At 36.4% G+C, this 21258-nt stretch overlaps 2 protein-coding genes across 2 annotated transcripts; one reads left to right on the top strand and one right to left on the bottom strand.

Moving 5' to 3' along the window:
• Positions 1 to 1777: 1777 nt before the first annotated feature.
• LOC145586519 (lysine-specific demethylase JMJ21-like) lies at positions 1778 to 16383 on the top strand. The gene is made up of 17 exons (XM_081643368.1): positions 1778 to 2143; positions 4220 to 4330; positions 4424 to 4476; positions 4607 to 4749; positions 5054 to 5251; positions 5326 to 5525; positions 7643 to 7742; positions 7841 to 8410; positions 9850 to 9972; positions 10484 to 10564; positions 10659 to 10987; positions 13209 to 13211; positions 13776 to 14027; positions 14890 to 14974; positions 15114 to 15294; positions 15381 to 15549; positions 16092 to 16383. Exons 1-17 carry the CDS (start codon positions 1989 to 1991, stop codon positions 16228 to 16230), a joined length of 2892 nt encoding a protein of 963 aa, XP_081499494.1. The 5' UTR covers positions 1778 to 1988; the 3' UTR covers positions 16231 to 16383.
• Positions 16384 to 16922: 539 nt separating this feature from the next.
• Positions 16923 to 19293, bottom strand: LOC145586520 (small ribosomal subunit protein eS6-like). Its single transcript, XM_081643370.1, has 6 exons — positions 19197 to 19293; positions 18993 to 19057; positions 18042 to 18099; positions 17851 to 17959; positions 17476 to 17748; positions 16923 to 17380 (listed from the first exon to the last, which is right to left on the bottom strand). The coding sequence occupies exons 1-6, from the start codon at positions 19200 to 19202 to the stop codon at positions 17139 to 17141; spliced, it is 753 nt and encodes a 250-aa protein (XP_081499496.1). The 5' UTR covers positions 19203 to 19293; the 3' UTR covers positions 16923 to 17138.
• Positions 19294 to 21258: the final 1965 nt, after the last annotated feature.

The following is a 21258-nucleotide window of genomic DNA, read 5'->3' on the forward strand; positions in this document are numbered from 1 at the left end:
GGAGGGAGGCTTAGGTATGAGAAATCTGAAAATTTTCAACAAAGCCATGCTTGCTAAGCAAGCTTGGAGAATCTTGAGCAATACTCAATCCCTTATGGTGAAGACGTTGAAGCAAAAATACTTTCCCAACTCTGACTTCCTGAGTATAAGAGTTAACTCTAACGCTAGCTACACATGGAAGTCTATTCTGTCTGCTAGGCATCTGATCGAGAAGGGAGCTACAAGGATCATTGGGGATGGCCGTTCTACTCATATTTGGTCTAACCCTTGGGTGTCGTCTTTACCCAAGTTCAGGCCTTTGTCTACGCTGCAATGTTCTGACAATATGCCTTCAAGGGTCTGCGACCTTATTTCTGACGGGGAATGGAATGTGGGTGCCCTCAATGCTTGCTTCTCACCATGGGAAGTTGCTGAGATTTCCAAAATACATATTGGTAGATATTGTAGACCTAATGTTTGGTCTTTGATTAACACCAAAAATGGAAATTTCTCCATTTGTAGTGCGTATTATGTGGCTCTTAATGATGATATCTCGGAGGTGCCATCTTCTTCATCTGGGAACCCTCTTAAGATTGTGTGGGGCAGACTGTGGAACGCAAAAATCCCACCAAAAATTAAATTGTTTGGCTGGCATGTTTTCCACAATGCCATTGCGGTGAATTCTTCTCTGATTAAAAGAGGTATGTGTGTTGATGTGAAATGTCCTTGCTGCGGCAAAGCTGCTGAATCTCTGATGCACGCTCTCTTCGTGTGCCCTGACGCTACGAGAACCTGGTATGTCTCCCCTCTCAGGTTAGTTATTCCTGGTGAGGCTTCTTTTTCTTCTCTGGATTGGTGGATGATGCTGATTTCTACTTACATAGACAAAACCTGGTGGGACTTTTTTGTGGTGCATTTTGTGGGGTTTATGGTTAAATCGCAACGCTTGGAATTTTGAGAAAAGAGCTCTCCTGATGATTGATACCATTTAGAAAGCTGGAGATGTTGTAAGTGAGTATAACAAAGCTAACGAGCCTCTCCCTTCTGAACGCCGAGTGTGTTGTCCCTCCCCGCAGACCTGGTCTTCCCCTTTGGTTGGGTTGGTTAAAGTGAACTCGAATGCTGCCTACTTTTTTGATGATGTTATTGGTTGTGGTGGAGTCATGCGCAATTGGGAAGGTGATGTTCTTGCTGCTACATGTTGTACCATCAATGGCCCTAATGAAGTTATCATAGCGAAGGCTTTTGCTGCTAGGCATGCCCTCACAATCGCTTTGGAGGCTGGTTTCTCTTGCTTGATTCTTGAAACAGACAATCAGATGCTCTTTGCCAAGCTAAAGGCTGGACTGCGTGATCACTCTAGCCTTAGAGTTATTCTGAGCGATATTCTTTACCTTGCTAGCTTGTTTTTGTCTTTTGAGATTTCTTTTGTTGGGAGGAAGGGTAATGGTGTTGCCCACAAACTAGACAATATTAGCAGGTCTTTTGATGGTTTAAGGGTGTGGATCGAAGAGTTCCCCCCTTGTGTTGTTTCTGCAGTGGCCTTTGATGCCCCCTAATCTTTTTTCATTAATATATTTTGGCTCGCTTTTCCCGTCAAAAAAAAACAAAAAAAAAAAATTGATCATTTGGGTATTAATTCAATCAGTTAGCTGACAACCTCGATTTATATGAATTAAATTCCAGGACCAGCCCAATAAAAAGAGCACTACCCAAAAGGCCCAAATCTAAAGGCCCAACATCAAAAAGCCCAACATCAAAGGAGAGTTTCATACAAAGAGACGCGTAAATAGACGAAGTAACACGGAGAAGAAAACACGGCCCCGCATAACATCCACGCAACCCAAAACTCTTTACATCGTCAGCTCGTCTTTTTGTCAGTACTTTTATTCCCATTTTCAACCGCTCTTCTTCGAATCATCCTGCAAATTCAATTTCTATTTCAATTAAATTATACATTAGATTGAAATTCGTTATTCTTTGATTTGATCATTCTAATTCTGAAAAAAATGGAAATTGATGGAGGTGGAGGAGAAATGTTGATGAAGAATGATCGAAGAGCAGAAGCATTAGGAAATCTTAGAGTTTTACCAGATGAAGTTGTTTGTGAAATTATCGGTTTTCTCTCTCTTCAAGATGTTGCTCGTCTTTCTTGTGTTAGCAGGTATTTTAATTTCATCATTTTGATTATCTTATTTGTTATTTTTTGATTTTTAAGATTGTGAAATTTTGCATCTGTTTTTATAATGGATGAATTTTGAACCCTGAAAGATTACAGATTGTATAGTTAATTTGTTCTTGTTACTTTGAGTTGTTGTTTGTTTTTATTTGCATTTTTGATAAATTGTCTGTTATTGTGTTTATTTAGCAACAATGTACGAGTAGAAAATATTTTATCTGTGGAATAGGTCTCAGCATTTGATGCTAATAATTTGTCTATTATGATTGAATTGAAATCGAAAATTATATTCAATTGATGACTCCAAAGTTTGTTATATATATACTACGTACTATTTTAGGATCTCTGTTAAAAGTTATCACCTTTACTATGAAGTCGTAGCTTTTAGTTTGATTTCCTAGCGACTATTCGAATTTAGTGATGCAGGAAGGAAAGAATTGAGAAGTCTTTTTTGTGATTCATAACATATCTTTAATTAGAAGAGATTGGAACAATGTGATAACTAATTCCAAATGGAGGGAATCAACTATAAGAATATGTGAGCTGGTGTGGATGTCATAGGGGTTTCTACTTTGTATGATGCATGCATTAATTTTTATGTGCTGCATCTCAAAAAGAGAGGGATTACGAACTAAGAGTATTTTTTCCCTTACCGAGAATTCTTATACTAGGAAGATTAATAAAGAATACTCCTAAATGGAGAGTAGAAAGTTGCAAAATTAGAACGGAGGGAGTATATACACTATTGAGAGGTAGAGACAAAGATTTACAAGTTTTTGAATTGGATTATGATGTACTTGTACTACATTATTGGCTCATTAAAATACTTGCATTCTTATTTATTAAAAAGTAGGAGATGGTCATTGTGTATCAACTTGAGGCTTATACGGACTAGTTATTAGTGAAATAAGAGATGGTTCTGGTTATGTGTTATTCAATAACTTTTTATTATTTCATGTTACAGTTGCATACATTCGTCACCCTATATATGATGAGAGTTTCTTAAAGAGGCATTGTGGTGGTGATGATGTTGTAATAAATATAAGCAAAGGTATATGGATAAGTGGTGGAAGATATCTTATATATGGTTGTGTAGGGAGAAAGGATATGTGACTCATATATACATTGCAATTAATTTTTCAAATACACTATAAGTGAATCAAGTTTGTAAAATTTTGGGACATATGTTGACTCAATGTTGGGGGTCTAATAGAATAATAGGGTTTAAATTATCTTTGTCGAGTATTTGAGATAGGTTAACATCTAGAATTTAGTTAAGAGTGTTTAAATAGATTTGATGGTACTATCTATACTAAGGAGTTACTGGCTGAGATAGTTTATTTTTAAAATGTGCTTGGGTTGGAAATTGGAAAGTTGGAATCAATGCTGCCTGAAATCTGGTACTTTAATGGTAGTTGGATGATGTAATTTGCTATTGGCTTTGAATTAAGTACTAACGCAGTCAAACTTGGTACATATGCTAATGCATGAGTTTAACCATTAATATATATGTATAATTAATTATTAATTAAAAAGATTATATAAAAAATGTTAGTGTTATGAAACTTTACATTACAGCCCATTTAATTCATACAATATTAAAAAAGCTATAATCAAAGTATATGAGTGGTAAAAAAATTTTAAATTGCGTATTCTAGAACGGAGGTATTAGCCCACAAATGAATTTACATTTTGTACCACACACTAATTTGGGCATTCTAGATAGTGCTTTGTGAAGGTAGGGGCTAGGGGGAGATGATTAGCTAACAGTAGTTTTAGACTTGTAGTATTCTTTGGATGGGGCATCTCTTGAGAAGGTATTCTAGTATGCACATGCGTGAGGCAAATCGCTTTTGAAGAACTTGTGTTTGTGGGTCTAGTTATTAGTTTTTGTGCATGTTTTCTTAATAATTATTCTTATGAGACCTACTCCACAATGTACGAGTAGTAAATATTTTATCTGTGGAGTAGGTCTTAGTTTGAAGTGTTGCCCATGTTTTTGTGCATGGTTTCTTAATAATTATTCTTATGAAGCCATTTTCTTCTTAATATCATATGCAGTGTAATGTACATATTCTGCAATGAAGAGCCTCTCTGGATGAGCCTATGCTTAAAAACTGCAAGTGGTCTCCTTGAATATAAAGGTTCATGGAAGAACACGACACTTCAACTGTATGTTTTACAAGACAAGTCTCTTGATTAAAATTCTTGTGTATTTTGAACTATTTTCCAATGAATTTTGCATCTTTCAAATGTTAATTATAGAAATACTGCACATGGAAATGAAGCACCTCTCAGGAAGCTCTTGCATTTTGAAGGTAATGTTTTCTCATATTGGATTCTTGGTGTCAATAAAGAGTTTCTTTATAGGATGATATGAATGATTGAGGTTGATAAATCACTTCTGCTATGCTCTTGTTCGCTAAGCTTTCATCTATATCAATGCAGGATTTTACTCATTGTTCCTGTACAAGAGGTGGTACCGGTGCTATACCTCACTGGGCGGGTTTTCCGTGGATAATGGAAATGTGGAGAGGAAAAACAATCTTTCTATGGAGGACTTCCAAAACAAGTATGATGGAAAGAAGCCGGTATGTTTGACTTATATATGTGGCTGTTACAGGAATTTTAACATTAAAGCAAGTTTAGTGGGAAAAACACTTGGAAAAAAAAAAGTAAAATAATAACCCCACCCTCCCTTCCCCAACTTCTTTATCCACCTTTTCTTCATCAATTCACCACTCTGAGCAAGATGCAAACTCTTTGATTGTGGGTCCTAAATAGCTACAATTTACTGAATGGTTTGTACGTTGGCTTTTAATGATGCTCTGCCTGGGAATACGAGAATTTCCATACTATCTGATGATTCTGATCTGACTATTGACTGCTACACAGGTTTTGATTGCTGGTTTAGCTGATTCCTGGCCAGCAAGAGAGAAATGGACTTTGGACCAACTATTGCTCAATTATGGGGATACAACTTTCAAAATTTCTCAACGGAGTCCTCGGAAAATTAAGATGAAATTTAAGGATTATGTCTCCTACATGAAACTTCAGCATGATGAAGATCCTCTATATATATTTGATGAAAAGGTGCAATCACAACTATGTTACATGGCTGAAGTTATATTTATCTAGTTGAAAACTTAAACATATATTGCTTGCAGTTTGGAGAAGTGGCACCAGGTCTTCTGAAGGAGTATGCTGTGCCTCATCTTTTTCAAGAGGATTTATTTAATGTTCTGAACCCAGATCAACGTCCACCATATAGGTGGTTCATCATAGGACCAGAGAGGTCTGGAGCTTCCTGGCATGTGGATCCAGCTCTTACTAGTGCTTGGAACACTCTTCTATGTGGCCGTAAAAGGTAAAGCTTGTGTTTAATTTTGTTCTCTAGTGGTTACTCAATCAATTTTTTTTACTGAATTTATGATGTTTGGAAATTTCTGTTGCTTACATGAAAATTTATTTGGCCATCTCTTTACATATCTTGGGCCTATCCCAAACAGCCAACTTATAATAAAATGGAACACAAATGTTGTGCCTTTGTCAGTAATAGGCTAATAGCTAACAATAGCCTATAGTTTCTGTATACATACAGGTCAATAATCTCTTCTTAATCCCACTATATGATTTCTTATTATAGAATCCATAACAAGCCATTGTCCATTTGTCCCTCTATCAAGTACCACTTATTATAACCATGCCGTTCCTACAGGAGGATTTGTATTAGGTGGATGTTGGCGAATAGAAGTCTGTGTAGCCCTCTGCATGTTAGAAATGCTTTCAGTTAACATGCGTTCTTTGGATATGGACCCTCAGCTAACATGCATCCTTTGGATGGGGACCATATTGTTGAGGGATCTGACAGGAAATTAAAAAAGTATTGTTATCATAAGTAGCTTGGTAAAGTGCAATTCTATCTCCTAATACTGATAGTGTCTGCAGCTTTCAAACTTTCAGTAGTGCTAAATCTTCCAAAACTCTTCTAACTAGAGCTGCAAGTGTGCTTCTGATAGCATCTCCTTTTCATCTCTTATCTATCCATGTTGAGGATGTTAAATTTCTAGCAGGTATGACTGTCCCTGGTTACTTTTTTGAGGGTGGAGGATGGCAATATCTTACTTCTACCCTTATTAACTTGGAAAGACAATCAAGAAGAGATTAGAATGCTTTATCACTTGAAAGACTTTGAATCTGGTATGGTGTATTATATAGCATCACTTAACAAATATCATTTATTCTAGATTTTACATTATGATTCTGAAATGAAGGATAGAAAGATTGGGATTTAGTTCTATAAAATCAGAAATCTAGTGTTCTTTTTATCACTGAAAAGCTTGGTGGATAAAAGAAAATTGATATTTTGCCTTTCTGGTGTGTTTTATAGTGTATTGACATTCGTATTAATTTTTTGCTATGTTTTGTTGATTAGCACTACTTGCAGAATGGCTGGATGAGTAATTAAATTTTCTTCTTACCATATTTCCAAAAAAAATGTTCTAAAAAATCCATGGCGTTAAAATCACTCTGAGGCTCTCAGCTGCCAATGTATCGTGTAGTAAAAGTATACAGTTGTGGGCCTCAAAAGTATGTTAAGTTCAGCCGCCGTTTATATTTTTCTAGCAAATTATTTCTACTTCAATTTATTTTGAATTCTTTCAAGAAATTTCTGAAAATGTCATTAGTTGGTAATATAATCTACTATTAGTTCTGCTGAACATTACAACCTGGTATAGAATGCTAATTATGAATGGATTTAAACTTGAAATTATGAGGGGGGAAGGAAACCTGGGGAAGGATTTTATTAATGGAACTATAGCAACTAATTTCTCCACCTTTTGACCTCTTACATCACTTTCTCACTCTACAACCCTCTGCCACACTCAAGACACAACCTCTTCCCCAAGGCCTTAACTGATTTGCTTATGTCATTAAGGTATATTCTCCAAGTTGTTCTTATTAAGTCTCCTAGCATAGGTAAGGTTAATTTGAGGCTTGGGGTAGCTTGATGGCATCACAATACAACCCCTTAAAGGAATAGCCAAGCAAAAAGTACAAGGGTTAATGAAAGTTTGGGTTCTGGAAAGCAATCAAGCTGTTTATATTCTATGAGGTGATTACTTGTGAAGTAGCTCTTATTAAAACTCTATAAGAAGTACATGGTGATATGGTATTATGGCCATTCAGGGGATATTACCTAAATTAGAAGCTGTTTTATACTCTTCTCTCTGCACTTTTCCCTCTTGGCTATTGCTTATTGATTGTCATATTCTTCAGCTCAACAATTGTATGTGAGGGGGAGATGAATTCTTTTGACATATTTTTACTTGCTTATGGTTGACATTCTTAGCCTATCGGTAAAATAGTAATGCTTTCAATTAAAGAAATGACTTTTTTTTTTTAATTTAATGGAAATTGAAGATAAGTAAACGTTCCCTTTTAAAGGCTTGGTTGCTGACCCTAAAATTTCTGTCACAATAGGTGGGCATTGTATCCTCCAGGTAAAGTGCCTTTAGGTGTTACTGTGCATGTAAATGAAGAGGACGGTGATGTGAATATTGAGACCCCATCATCTTTACAGGTAAACTGATGTAAACTTGTACTAGTGTCAATTCATGTACTTGCTGGTTCTACCAGTCACCTTTATGTATTTATTTAGTTTTGATTTTGTCTTAGTAGTGGTGGCTGGAATTTTATCCACTCCTTCCTGATGAAGACAAGCCTCTGGAGTGTACTCAATTGCCTGGTGAAACAATATTTGTCCCAAGTGGTTGGTGGCATTGTGTGCTGAACCTGGAGCCCACTGTTGCAGTTACACAAAATTTTGTTAACTCCACAAATTTTGAGTATGTATGTCTGGATTTGGCTCCAGGATTCCGTCATAAAGGGGTTTGCCGTGCTGGATTTCTTGCTCTTGATGATGGAAATATTGAGGATATGGATGAGGTCACATCCTGTGCTAGAAATTTTTCAAGTCCAAGAGATGTGCTTAGGAAAGAAAAACGAATCAGATCAGACCATGTGTGCCATGATAGTGCTAGCAATGCTGCTGCTGCTGCTAATTGTTGTAATGTCTGGAATAATGACCTTCCATATGATATTAATTTCTTATCAAAGTTTTTGGACGAACATCGGGATCATTACAACTCTATGTGGAGCTCTTCCAACTGCATCGGACAGAGAGAGATGAGAGAATGGTTATGGAGGCTTTGGATAGGAAAACCAGAAATGAGAGACTTGATATGGAAGGTATGTTTTCCTCTCATTGCTATAACCTCTCCCTCCTGTAGATTTTAATATCAATGCTCCAATGGCTTGAGAATGGCAATAATTTCCAGCAGCACATATCATGATTCTGAGGAGAAAATATAACTAAGATACGTTATTAATTATTTAATATAATTCACTAATTCACTATAGCATTTCATTCTGATGATTTACTTCTATGAACACTATTTATGCATGTATATCTATGGATGTCTGCAATGCTGTCTGTATATATTGTAATGCAAGTGCTTTTCTTGGCTGTGACATGAGTTTATGTAATTCAACTGCTATTCCTGGATCCCAAATATTTCTGTCTCAAAAAGGGACTCCTCTATATTTAACAAAGTTTAAGGCACTTTGCTTTTATAATGTATGTTGTTTGATTTGTCCACTTTGTTTGGGAGTTGGGACCTATAATAACTTATCTTCCATATATTTTAGGTACATTAGGTATGGTAATGAAATAAGACATTTTTAGGGGTTGGGGGTAATTGATTAAGAGTGTTTTGAAAGTGAGAAATGCCACGCAAGCTTTATTAAGTAGACATATACATTGGGACTTTTTTTTTTGAAGAACATATGCATTGGGACTTTTAATAATGCAATGAGATGTTCTTTTATGGATGAATGAATTTCATCATATGGCTTCAGAGGTTGAATCCGTCAGAAGCATGTGGCTAGTAAAGTCTCCCTGGTGACCCTCTTGCCAAGGAAATGGATTTGAATTGTAACTAGCATAGTATCATTCTTCAATTATCCTTTTTGTGCGAAAAAGGAAAGGTCAGTTAAATCAAAATTCTATGAAAAGTAGCCACATCTTGTTGGCTATTTTTAGGCAAGTGATGTATTAGTCACCAGAGAGCTTTTTTAATATAAAATTAAAATGGAAAGGAAAAAAAAAAAACGTGGTTATAGTGTTCCAAATCTCTGATTCTGATGTAATGTTGTCACTTTTTTCACAATTAGGGGATGCGGTAGGTGTGTTTATTTATAAACAATATCCGTCCTATTATCCCTCTTTATGTTGACAAGGCTAGTGAATAATCTTGATGGGTTTCCCTTGCTTCTTTTGTAATCATCTTGGATGTACACTGGTAGCTGATTTTCTTTTTTTTCTTTAAATCACTCAGATTATGATGAATTAATGAGAACATGTTTATAAGTTAAATTTTCCTTTGTCTTCTGTTAATAAATGATATATTCTTCCCCATTTAAGCTCTTGTCGTATTGTTGCATTTTCAGAAATAGGCTATCTATAGTCTATATCCTCTTAGGTACAGTTTTTACTTTTGCATGGGCTTTAGTGGGCTGTGCTAGTGGTGATGTTGCCCCACTGCTTCATTGCATGCTATTCAATTTACTTGTTGCAATGATGCAATTTCCTACAATCTGCTTATTTGTAAAATCTTATATATGTTCAGGGAGCATGTCTTGCCATTAATGCAGGGGAATGGTTAGAATGCATTGAGCAGGTTTGCAAGTATCACAATTTGGCTTCTCCTAGCAATGATGAAAAGTTGCCTGTCGGCACAGGCAGTAATCCTGTAAGTCCTTTGTCTGAATGAGCTATGCTATGTTGGTGTCCTGTATTTTATCATGAGGATTAGACCCTTCAATGTACCTGGTTAGAGAATGGTAGTAAAGCTTTCTGTATTTTCTTTTTGTAAGGTATAACTATGATATTATGTAGACCCTTGTTTCTGCATGTTGCGGCTAACCAAAATTTTTCTCCCCACAACTCCCCTCTCGAATCATGCAAAGAAAAGATTATTAGACAATGAGAGGTCCATGTTCAGGTGTTATGATGCTGAACTATTTTGGTGTTAGATTCACTGAGTTCTAAGAGGTTAAGTTTGGCTGAGACCAAATTCTCTCAATAAGATGAGTTCCACCTAGTGTTGGGGTCTCTATTTTTGGATTTCCTCTTTGCCTGATTTCTTTCTAGCTTTTTGACAAACTGTTCTCGTGGTCTTAGAGATTTGGACTCCTTACTATGATACATTAGGTGCTAAGGTGTCAACTGAATTGTTTTGGCTCTCTTTTGCTTCTGTACAGGTTTATTTGATTGCGGAGAATGTAATTAAAATCTATGTTGAAGGAGGTCTGGAATCTTCAGTTTATAGTTTGGGCACTGAGGTATATTATTTGACTTTAATATCCAGAGGTATTTTCCTTTACCTTTAGAACAAAGATAGTGTGGCCATCAGTTTGACCTTTAATTAACATGCAGCTTGAGTTTTACAATCTACTATTGCAAGAGAAATCTCCTTTGAAGGAGCATGTTCCTGATGTCTTGGCCAGTGGTTTTATTTCTCTTGACAATGGATCTTACACTATTGTACCTTGGGATGGTAAAGGAATGCCTCATGTGATAGCTGACAACTTTTCAACGATCGAGGGCTGCAAAGGTTATGGCAATTCTTTTGGTTTATGGAGCAAAAAGTTGTTTGATTACAAAAATGCAGGACTCCATGCTTCTGAAATCAGTAATCTACCTGGAAACACGAAGATCTGGCCTTACATTGTGACAAAAAGATGCAAAGGAAAAATTTTCGCGGAGTGAACGATAGGTTGATAAGGCTGAAGTTGCTATGTGGCAAGGAGATTGTGAATGTTATCAGTGCTTATGCTCCCCAAGTGGGTTTAGATGCAGAAGAGAAACGACAATTTTGGGAGGACCTAGACGAGGTGGTGCAGGGTGTCCACCACTCAGAGAAGTTATATATTGGAGGGGATCTAAATGGGCACGTTGGGGCGAGCCGAGATGGCTATGAGAGTGTCCATGGAGGCTTTGGGTATGGGCAGAGGGACGCCGGTGGTGAAGCTATTATGGATTTTGCCCAATCATATGATTTAATTTTGGCTAATACTTGGTTTAAGAAGAGGGATTCACACTTGATAACTTTTCGGAATGGAGCAAATGCAACTCAAATAGACTTCCTGCTCACAAGGAGCATAGATAGACAAAGTTGCATAAACTGTAAGGTTATCCCAGGGGAGAGTGTGGTCACCCAACACCGGCTATTGGTAATGACTATTCGTCTGAAAGAGAAGGCGAAGAAAAAAGTTAGACAAGAAGAACCAAGGATAAGATGGTGGACCCTAAGGGATGCAAAAGCTAAGGTTTTTACAGAAAAGGTAATTGAAGAAGCGGATTGGGATGGAGAGGTGGATCCGGACATGACTTGGTTACGAATGAAGAACTGTTTCCTAAGAGTGGCCAAAGAGGTCTTAGGGGAAGTAAGGGGAAGAACTTCGGTACAGAGAGATACTTCGTGGTGGAATGAAGAGGTGAAAGCAGTAATTAAGCAAAAAAGGGAATGCTATCAAGCCTTAGGAAAATGTAGGAGTGATGAAACCTTTGCAGCGTATAAGGAGGCTAAGAGCAAGGCAAAGGCAGCTGTTCGCCAAGCAAAAGAAAAGGCATATCAGGAGGTTTATGAAAAGCTTGATTCCAAGGAGGGAGAAAGGATCATTTATAAGATGGCAAAGAGAAGACAAGAGGCAAGGAAGGATATTGGCATGGTGAAGTGTGTCAAAGATAAGAACCAAATGGTCCTAGTGCAAGAGGAGGGCATCAAGGACAGGTGGAAGGGGTACTTCGATGAATTATTTAATGGAAGTAATGGAGTTGTGATAGGAGATACCTCTATGAGTGATGAAGAAATCAACATGGAGTATGTGCGAAGGATTAGGAGAGTAGAGGTGGAGATTGCACTGAGGAAGATGAAACCTAAGAAGGCGGTTGGCCCTGATGGGGTACCGATAGAGGTGTGGAGGTGTTTGGGTAAGATTGGTATTGATTGGTTAACAAACCTTTTCAACAAGATATGGACGGCTACAAGGATCCCACAAGATTGGAGGAAGAGCACCTTGGTCCCGGTTTATAAAAACAAAGGAGACGCTCAAGATTGTTCTAACTATCGAGGAATTAAGCTTATGAGCCATACTATGAAGTTGTGGGAAAGGGTGATTGAACAAAGGTTGAGGGCATGCACAAGCATTTCAGATAACCAATTTGGTTTTATGCCTGGGAGATCTACTATGGAGGCAATCCATTTGATAAGACAAATGATGGAGTTTTATAGGGTAAAGAAGAAAGATCTTCATATGGTCTTTATTGATTTAGAGAAGGCATATGACAAGGTGCCAAGAGAGATACTTTGGTGGGCAATGTTGAAGAAAGGTATCCCACGAAGGTATGTAGACCTAGTTAAGGATATGTATCGGGATGTGTCAACAAATGTGAGGACATGCGGAGGGTTGACAAAAGATTTCCCTATTACAATCGGATTGCATCAAGGGTCTGCATTAAGCCCTTTTCTTTTTGCAACGGTTCTAGATGAATTAACTAGACCAATTCAAGATGAGGTTCCATGGTGTATGCTGTTCGCAGATGATATCGTTTTGGTGGATGAGACTAAGGATGGGGTTAATGTCAAGTTGGAGCAATGGAGGCAAAGGTTGGAATCTAGAGGGTTTAAGCTAAGTCGGAGTAAGACTGAATATTTGGTATGTCGTTTTGGCACTCAGAGGGGGACAAGCAATGAAGTGGTGAGTTTGGATGGAAAGGATTTGACCATGAGTGAATGTTTTAAGTACCTAGGGTCGATCATCCAGAAGAATGGTGACATTGATCAAGACGTGACCCACAGGATTAAGTCAGGGTGGCTTAAATGGAGAGCGGCCACGGGAGTGTTATGCGACCGCAGCATTCCCTTAAAGTTGAAGGGAAAATTCTACAGGACTGCCATAAGACCAGTGTTGCTCTATGGTACAGAATGTTGGGCTTCTAAGAAAGAGCATATTAAAAAGATGGAGGTTACGGAAATGCGCATGTTAAGGTGGATGTGTGGAAACACTTTAAGAGATAGAATCAGAAATGAGGTTATTCGCAAGAAAGTAGGTGTGGCGGACATTGTAGATAAATTAAGGGAAAATCGTCTGCGTTGGTTTGGACATGTAAGACGGAGACCCGAGGGTGCACCGGTGCGAAGAGTGGAAGAGTGGGACCATGGAGGGATTAAACGAGGAAGAGGGAGACCAAAGATGACTTGGTTGGAAGGAGTGAGGAAGGATATGAAGTGCATGGATTTACGTGAGGATGAAGTTTTGGATCGTAAGGGATGGAGGAGAAAGATTTATGTTGATGACTACACGGAATAATCAAATTTGGTTCATGTTAGCCGACCCCACTTTTGGGATTAAGGCTTTGATTGATTGATTGATTGATTGATTGTAAGTTGACCTTGGAAGCATAATTTAGTTTTTTTTTTCCCTTTTCCTTTTTAGCATCTATACAAAAAAATGTTAGTTATCTTACTGGATTTATCTTTGCTTACTGCAGACAGGATTCACTGTCTTGGGAGAATGCGCTGGATTTGGCTTCTTTCTTAGGGGAGCAACTACATAACCTTCATATATTGCCCCTACCTCAGCATGATAACTTAAATTTAGCAAATATCAGGAAGGAACTTGGCTTGGCTCCCAGTATTACTTCAATGAAAATTGACTCTCTTGATTCTAATGATGCTGCAGTCTGGGAAATATTTCTCCACAGCCTTATTAAAAAGGATGTCGTGAGCCACTTGAAAAAATGGTAATCTGAGATTACATGCCCTTTTTGTTGGGTTTTGAATTCCTTGGTTTATAAAAAATGTTTGAAAGGCTTCTATGTTGCTGAAAAAATTCCTTTATGCCATGTTCTACTTACTATGCTGCCTGTATCATTCTTTATAACAGCTTCTGTCTTCATTTTCCTGGAAACTCCTCCCTCCTCTATTGGGAAAACCATACAGTAAGAAAGAGACTTGGGAACCTTCATGTTCATACTATGACGTTTGGTTTTATATCTTATAACAAATTTTCCATCAAAGCAGAGAACACATCATGACCCTTGACTTTTGAGCACTGTGGTTCTTTATGGGTCATGATGCTCTGCTTTGATGGAAAATTTGTTAAAAGATTTTTTACCAAACCTCTTGTGAGTTCCAAGTTAAAATTAACCAGATAATTTAAGGCTATAATCCAACTCCTGAAAATTTTAAGCCAACATACAATGATTGGTACTTTTACCTTGACATATATGACTTGAACAATGCAATCATTCCACCCTTTCCGCTTTTGGAAGATATAGTTATATGAAGCCTGATATATACTTCTTTCTCTGAATTCAGAGCTTTATTGCTGTGGTTTTTACTGCTTACTGTCACAGCTACATTGTGCACTTGAAAAGAACAAAAAGGAGATAAACGTTTGCTGTTGAATTAAAATATTGGATGATTTTTACGATTTCTTATGCTCAAAGACTCAATATAAATCAAAACAAGCACCAAAAGACCTTTCTGTATCATTTACAATATTAAATTTATGCAACATCTATATTGGATCCACGTTGTTTCAGATACTCAATAAATCTTGGATCCACGTTGTTTCTTACTATACTGGCGTGCTATTTGCAGGGGAAACCCTATACCAGATAGCCTCATTGAGAAAGTTGTTGGATACCTTCCCAATGATATCAAGAAGTTGCATTCTGTATTTGAGGTACAATTCTTAACCCTTACATTGATAGTTGACTTATGGTGAAAGTACAAAGTATTTTCATGCTGTAATCCTGTACTTTTGTATTTCATAATGTATTCATTGACAAACACAAAATCAGGAAAATAATGATATATTTCAGGGAGCAACATGTTCTTGGATACATTCGGACATCATGGATGACAACTTATATTTAGAGCCTCAAAGTAGCATCCATTTATCTGACCATTCTGACAATCCATCTGGAAATGTAAGCATGAAAAATGGAGAAGTGCAGTCATGGAAACCTTCTCACATTCTTGACTTCAGCAATCTATCAGTTGGTGAGGGCTCTTTACTAATAATCTGATGTTCCTAGTTTATTCTAGCACTTGAACAGTACTATTTAGTCCCATGCTTCCATTTTCAGGTGATCCTATTCTCGACTTGATCCCTATTCACCTAGATATATTTAAAGGAGATCCGCACTTGCTTAAGCAGCTACTATCCAGATATAAGCTTCCATTTTTCAAAGAGGGATCTCAAAATAATCTGACCGAAGAGGTCATGAAGTTTCAGCGGGCCTCTTACCGTGCAATGTGAGTTATAGCTATTTTATACAAAGTATCTTATATGCAGACTGAATTGCTTAATACTCAACTGAAATCTTTTATTTTTGATACTACGCATGCATCTGAATGTGTATTTTTGCTTGCATGTCAATACATACATGAGCCACCAAAATTTAACATTTCAGGTTGGCATTACTGTAGGATTTCCAGGGATGTAATATGGTTGCTGTTTAAGTGTTTATATTGAATGTAATAAATACTCTTTCTGTTGTTGAAAATAGGTCATGATTCTGTCAGGCATCCCAAAAATATAGGCCATGATTTAAATTTAATAGGCTTAATATCACCATTAAGGCCGACCCTATTAAAGAAGTATGAAGATTTTATTACAGATAATAATACAGTAGGATTTCCAGGAATGTATATTAAACAGGGTGATATCTATGGTAGCTCAAGTTCTGTAATTTAAAGCAGGAATTCCACCCTCTCTTTCTGATTTGAGATGTACAGAGCATTTTAGAATTTTATGCCTGAACGCTGAACTGTGTAATTTGAATGCTTGCTGACAGGTGCTATTGTATTCTCCATGAGGATAACATTCTGGGAGCTATTTTTAGCATATGGGAGGACTTGAAGGACGCCAACTCTTGGGAAGATATTGAGGAACAAGTTTGGGGAATTCTAAACGGGAGTATGGATTTATCTTAGTCAGTGCTGTGATTTTCATCATTCATGAATGTATTTCCAATTGTGGATTTCTATATACCATTCTTTGTAACTTCCTTTCTTCAGCAATAGATATTTTTTCACTTGTAAAATTGTGTAAAACAACTTTGCTTTATAAAATGCTAAATTTTACACTGTTCATAAGAGTATTCTTAAACATTTTACAACGTAGGAAAAGATCCTTTTTTTTAACAAGTTCATAGATTCCAACATTATAAACTAATTACAAATTTGAGTTCTAATCTTATAAATGGGATTGCTAAGTACACAATTACACACTAGTTTTTGAACTCATATCAGGAAAAAATTTCTATTGGAGAACCGGTTTTAAACTATTTTTGTCATTTCAACAGCTATGAATTGCAATAAATTAAAAAAATCCATTAGATAAATTGTATAGCTTGTTTTATTTCAATGAATCTATGAAAAACTCATCAAACTACCCAAAACGGACTTGGTTCAGCTTTCTAATATCAATTTTTGAAACAGCAATTACAGTACAATTTAACTTAAATTCAGTACAAAAAAACTACCTAAACAATTTGTGAAGCCTGAGTAGCATAGTTCCAATTTCCATACCCAACCCCAGCCCTTGAATACCCGACCACACGTTATAGTCTAGAAAAAAAGAATCAGGCAAACTTAACATAATAAATACAGAAATGCAGGTAATATATTTCTAAGAAAACATGTAATAATAACCCAAAGTATTTGAGCAACTCTGAAAAAAACAAGGATCCACAAGAATGTTACTCTCCTGATTCAAAAAGATGAAACTAGATATAACTCAGGTCTCTAACTCAAAATTTTGAGAAACATATTAAATTATCTCATGACAATACTACTTCAAGACAACATCAATGATTCAATCAAAACGAGAAAGCATCAAACTATGCAGCCTCAGATGGTCGCTTGGTAACGGCAGAGAGCTTAGATCTCCTCTTTGCCAAACTTTCACTTCTCCTCTCCCTCTGCTCCTTCAACCTGGAAGCAAGGAGCTTTTGGTACTCAGCAGCATCAGACTTGGACTTGGCAATCCTCTTCTTCTTCAAAGCAATTCTTCGGCGCTTCCTTTGGAGAGTCAATGGAGTAACAAGACGCTGAATCTTAGGAGCCTTGCTAACCTTCTTGCCTGTTCATCCAATTAGAAAGATATTAGACAACAATGGAGTGCAGGAAACCAGATTATCTCATACATCTTTAAAAAGTATACTAAAGCTCATATACCTTTTGCAGTTGTGAATTCCCTGCGGTATGTGTTCACATACTTGCGGACATCATCCTCCTTGGAAAGGTTGAAGAGCTTTCGGATCTTGGATGCCCTCTTGGGACCCCTCATCCTTGGCTTTTCAGTGTCGGTAAGACCAGGGAGATCATTGTCACCCTTCTTAACAATAACCAAGTTCAACACAGACAAGTCCTGGCTAACAATGCACCCGCGGACAGACTTTCTACGACGCTCTCCATTACGTCTTCCGTAACCACGGAAGCAAGGTGTTCCTGCAAAGAGAATTAAAAAAACACCAAGTTAAAAATTACTTGCATAATTGTGCACAACTCAACAAATTAGCAAGAGAACAAAAGCATGAATCCATAACATACCTCTCTGGAGCAATAGGCGAACTCTTCCAGAAGTCAACACACCCTGCTTCATGGGGAAACCTTGCTTGTCACAACCTCCCTTGATCTTGAACACGTAACCTTTGAACTCCTGCAGATAAGGATGACAACAAAACATTAGTCTTCCAGCAACATTCAAAACTTAAAATTGCATTAAGCAAAAGCATACATACCTCTCCAAGGGCATCTCCACTGACTTCTTGAGAAATCCTCTTGTCATAGAAAATACGGCTGTTTAAAACAAAAGGTACATAAGCTTAATCCAGTCAATCAAGTGCACTAAGGCTAACTACCTCACTAATCATCAACACAAGAATTCTAAGAAAATTTCATAATAATACAGACAATTAAGAAAATCAATCCAACAATACAGTACAGTGAAATGCAAACTCATGTAACATATACGAGAACCTGAGTGCACGCAGCCATCAATAGCAAGGGCAGTAGTGCAAGCATTGGTTAGCTCAAATAGGTATCGGCAACGCAAAGGGCTGAAAGCACCATCTGCTCAATGAGCACAGCGCCCCAGCAACGCTAACGATTGCCTTAAACTACTAACAAACAAATAACGGCGAAACAATTACACACAATCACCCAGATCATCTATTGCATACTGATTAATGAAACATCCACATTTTCCTTAAATATAACCCAATCTAAATTCCAAAACACACCCTTCTTACTCTACCACTCAGTCATCATAACCTCAAACTAAAAGGAATACCCTCATTTCAGTTTAATCAGTAATTTAGCGAAGCCATTCATACAATCGATACCATCCAATTATAAATACAGGATGTCATATACAGTAATAAAATAAAAATCCTATACTAAGAGAGTAATTCACATCTTACACAATTCGTCAGCTAATTAACACAATACTACTAACACTTTATTAATAATCAGTCTATAACAGATGATTTACTGTATATACAAACCATTACACACTAATCATTTTTCATATTTGAGCAAACACACAAATGGGCAGATTCAAATCCATGTAAATAAAAATTCAAAAGCAAGTGAAAAATAAGGAATAAAACCACAGATTATTCGTATACCTCATTAATCCTAATAAAAAAAAAAAATCAAAATTTAATTTGTCATTGATAGAAAAAACTCACAGTTTCTGGTCATCATCGATCTCGACCTTCTTCTGGCACCCTGTAGTAGGGTCAGCAATATTGAACTGCAAATACCAAACAAAATCAACCAAAATCAAAACCCAGAAACAAACACATTGAATAAATAAAAACCCAGAAAATTGAAAAATTCAAAGAATCAGATAAAAACCCAGAAAATATTGTGAAGGAGGATGATGAACAAACCTTCATGGTTGGAGAGCAAGAGCGGCTGAAGGGCAATGGAAGAGAGAAAGAGGGACTGATATATAGAATAGAGAGTTCTAGGGTTTTAAGTTAGGATGGCTATATATTTGAATGGTATGACCCGTTTTAATGTGAGATCATTTTTAGATCCGAATAGGTTAGGGCATTTCTGGCCGTCAGATATAATCGTTTCTTTTAAATGGGTTTCTTTTTTCAAATGGGCTTTGGCACTGTTGTTTATTTTACTCCATGAACAATACTACTTCGTTTGCCGTTTTTTTTTTTTTTAATGAATCTTGCTAGACAACGTATTAGACCTGGCGATACTAACCAAAACTTGACCTGAATAACTAGACCCATTGATTGACCCAAAAACATCGATATGAATGACCCAACCCATTGATTGACGCAAAAACATCGATCTGGAAATGACTCAAAACTCAAATTTGACTCTTACTCGACCCGAAAATGAACTGGACTCGATCTTAGCCCGACACCCAACCTGACCCGATAATTAACCCAAACTAGAATGACCAGTCCTGAAATTGACCCAAAATGTTTGACCCGAACAGTCCCAATACCCGAAATGACCCAAACTAAAATCACCCTGTAATTGAACTAAAAATGTCTAGTGCCAAAGTAACTCAAATTGTTCACCTTCAAGGGTAGCCAAGCTCATAAACCGAAATAATAGCTTTTATTATAACAATAACAAAATACCTCATATAAAATGTTGATTTGAGCTTGATCCGCAAATGGAACAACTCAAACATGACTCGACTTGATTTTAACCCGACTCGAATATGACCCGAACATACCCGACCCGAAATTGACCCGAACCGAACTTGACTCGAGCCATACCTGAAACCCGAATCAACTCGACCCGACCCGAATGTTAATTGACCCGACCCGAATGACCCATTTGTCAAGTCTACAAACGTCTTCGCGGTGTTAAATAATCATTAAAGTAAGACTGAGGTTATGAGACGAATGAAGGTAATATTGTGGTAATATTTTTACAAGTTATGAGACACACGCACATTGCGTCATTGCGTGTGCATTATAAGAAATTTATATGGTTCAATTCTCCCTTTTTTTGAAATATTATCTACCTTATTCTAATTAAAAAAAAATGTTTAATTTTTTAAATGGACCTCTCTTCGTGATTAATATATGCCCTATCCTTCAAAAAAAATAAAATAAAGGATGATAGTTTTTTTTATTTATGGTAGTTATTTTGTAAACAAATGAAGGTAGTTTTTTTTTTTTTAAAAAAAAAAAAAAAGAAGTAAAAAAAGTAAAAAAAATAAAAACAAAAATAAAAAAAAAAAAAAAAGATGAGAGGAGCATTTTGGGAAAGAAAAATTTATCACCAAAACCCCCTTTCACTTTATATATTACAAGCTAAGAGGCTATGCGTGTACCATGTAAAAAATTAGAAGAAAAAAAATAAAGAGCAGTTTTATTTTTTATAGGTAGTTATGATAGGTAGTTTTTTTTATTTATTTAAATAATGGTTTATGTTTATGGGTAGTTAGGGCCTGTTCTCTTCAGATTATTTTCAGTTTAATTAGGTTCTTAATTTCTTTCTCTCATAAAATATTTAGTTCAGTTCAGCTTCAATAAGTTCAGTTCAGTTCAGTTTAGCTCAATTTAGTCAATCAGAATAGGCCCTTATGATAGGATAGTTTTTTTCTTTAAAAAAAAAAATTATTTTTTAATTGTGGGTAAATAATGTAATTTTTAAAAAGTAGAAGGGTATTTTAAGAAAAGCAAAATTTATCGATGAAAAAGTCCTTTCTCTTTATATAGTACTATAGATTACAAATTACAGATTTATGGATACAATTACTTTGTAGCTCTTAGGGCTAAAATATAATCATGAGTATTATCTTTTTAATTTGGAAGTCCATATTAATTTTAGGAATGCATGACAAAATTCACATGTAAATTAGTTTCTTACCATTGTGATTATTTATATGAACTATATGTAGCTCTTAGGGTTAAAACTAAAAAGTAAGTACTTAACCATGTTTAGTTCGTTTTATTTTTACTTATTTTA

Source organism: Chenopodium album, chromosome 16, assembly GCF_948465745.1.
Source record: "Chenopodium album chromosome 16, dcCheAlbu1.1, whole genome shotgun sequence".
NCBI lineage: Eukaryota > Viridiplantae > Streptophyta > Magnoliopsida > Caryophyllales > Amaranthaceae > Chenopodium > Chenopodium album.

Bases quoted from the DNA above. Each gene is read 5' to 3' on its own strand.
- LOC145586519 (XM_081643368.1), top strand. From the start codon at position 1,989: ATGGAAATTGATGGAGGTGGAGGAGAAATGTTGATGAAGAATGATCGA. The intron at 4,477-4,606 runs GTAATGTTTTCT...ATATCAATGCAG, and splicing joins GAAGCTCTTGCATTTTGAAG to GATTTTACTCATTGTTCCTG. The intron at 10,565-10,658 runs GTATATTATTTG...ATTAACATGCAG, and splicing joins TTTATAGTTTGGGCACTGAG to CTTGAGTTTTACAATCTACT.
- LOC145586520 (XM_081643370.1), bottom strand. The intron at 17,960-18,041 runs GTATGTATGCTT...CCTTATCTGCAG, and splicing joins GTGGAGATGCCCTTGGAGAG to GAGTTCAAAGGTTACGTGTT. The intron at 17,749-17,850 runs GTATGTTATGGA...TTCTCTTTGCAG, and splicing joins TCGCCTATTGCTCCAGAGAG to GAACACCTTGCTTCCGTGGT.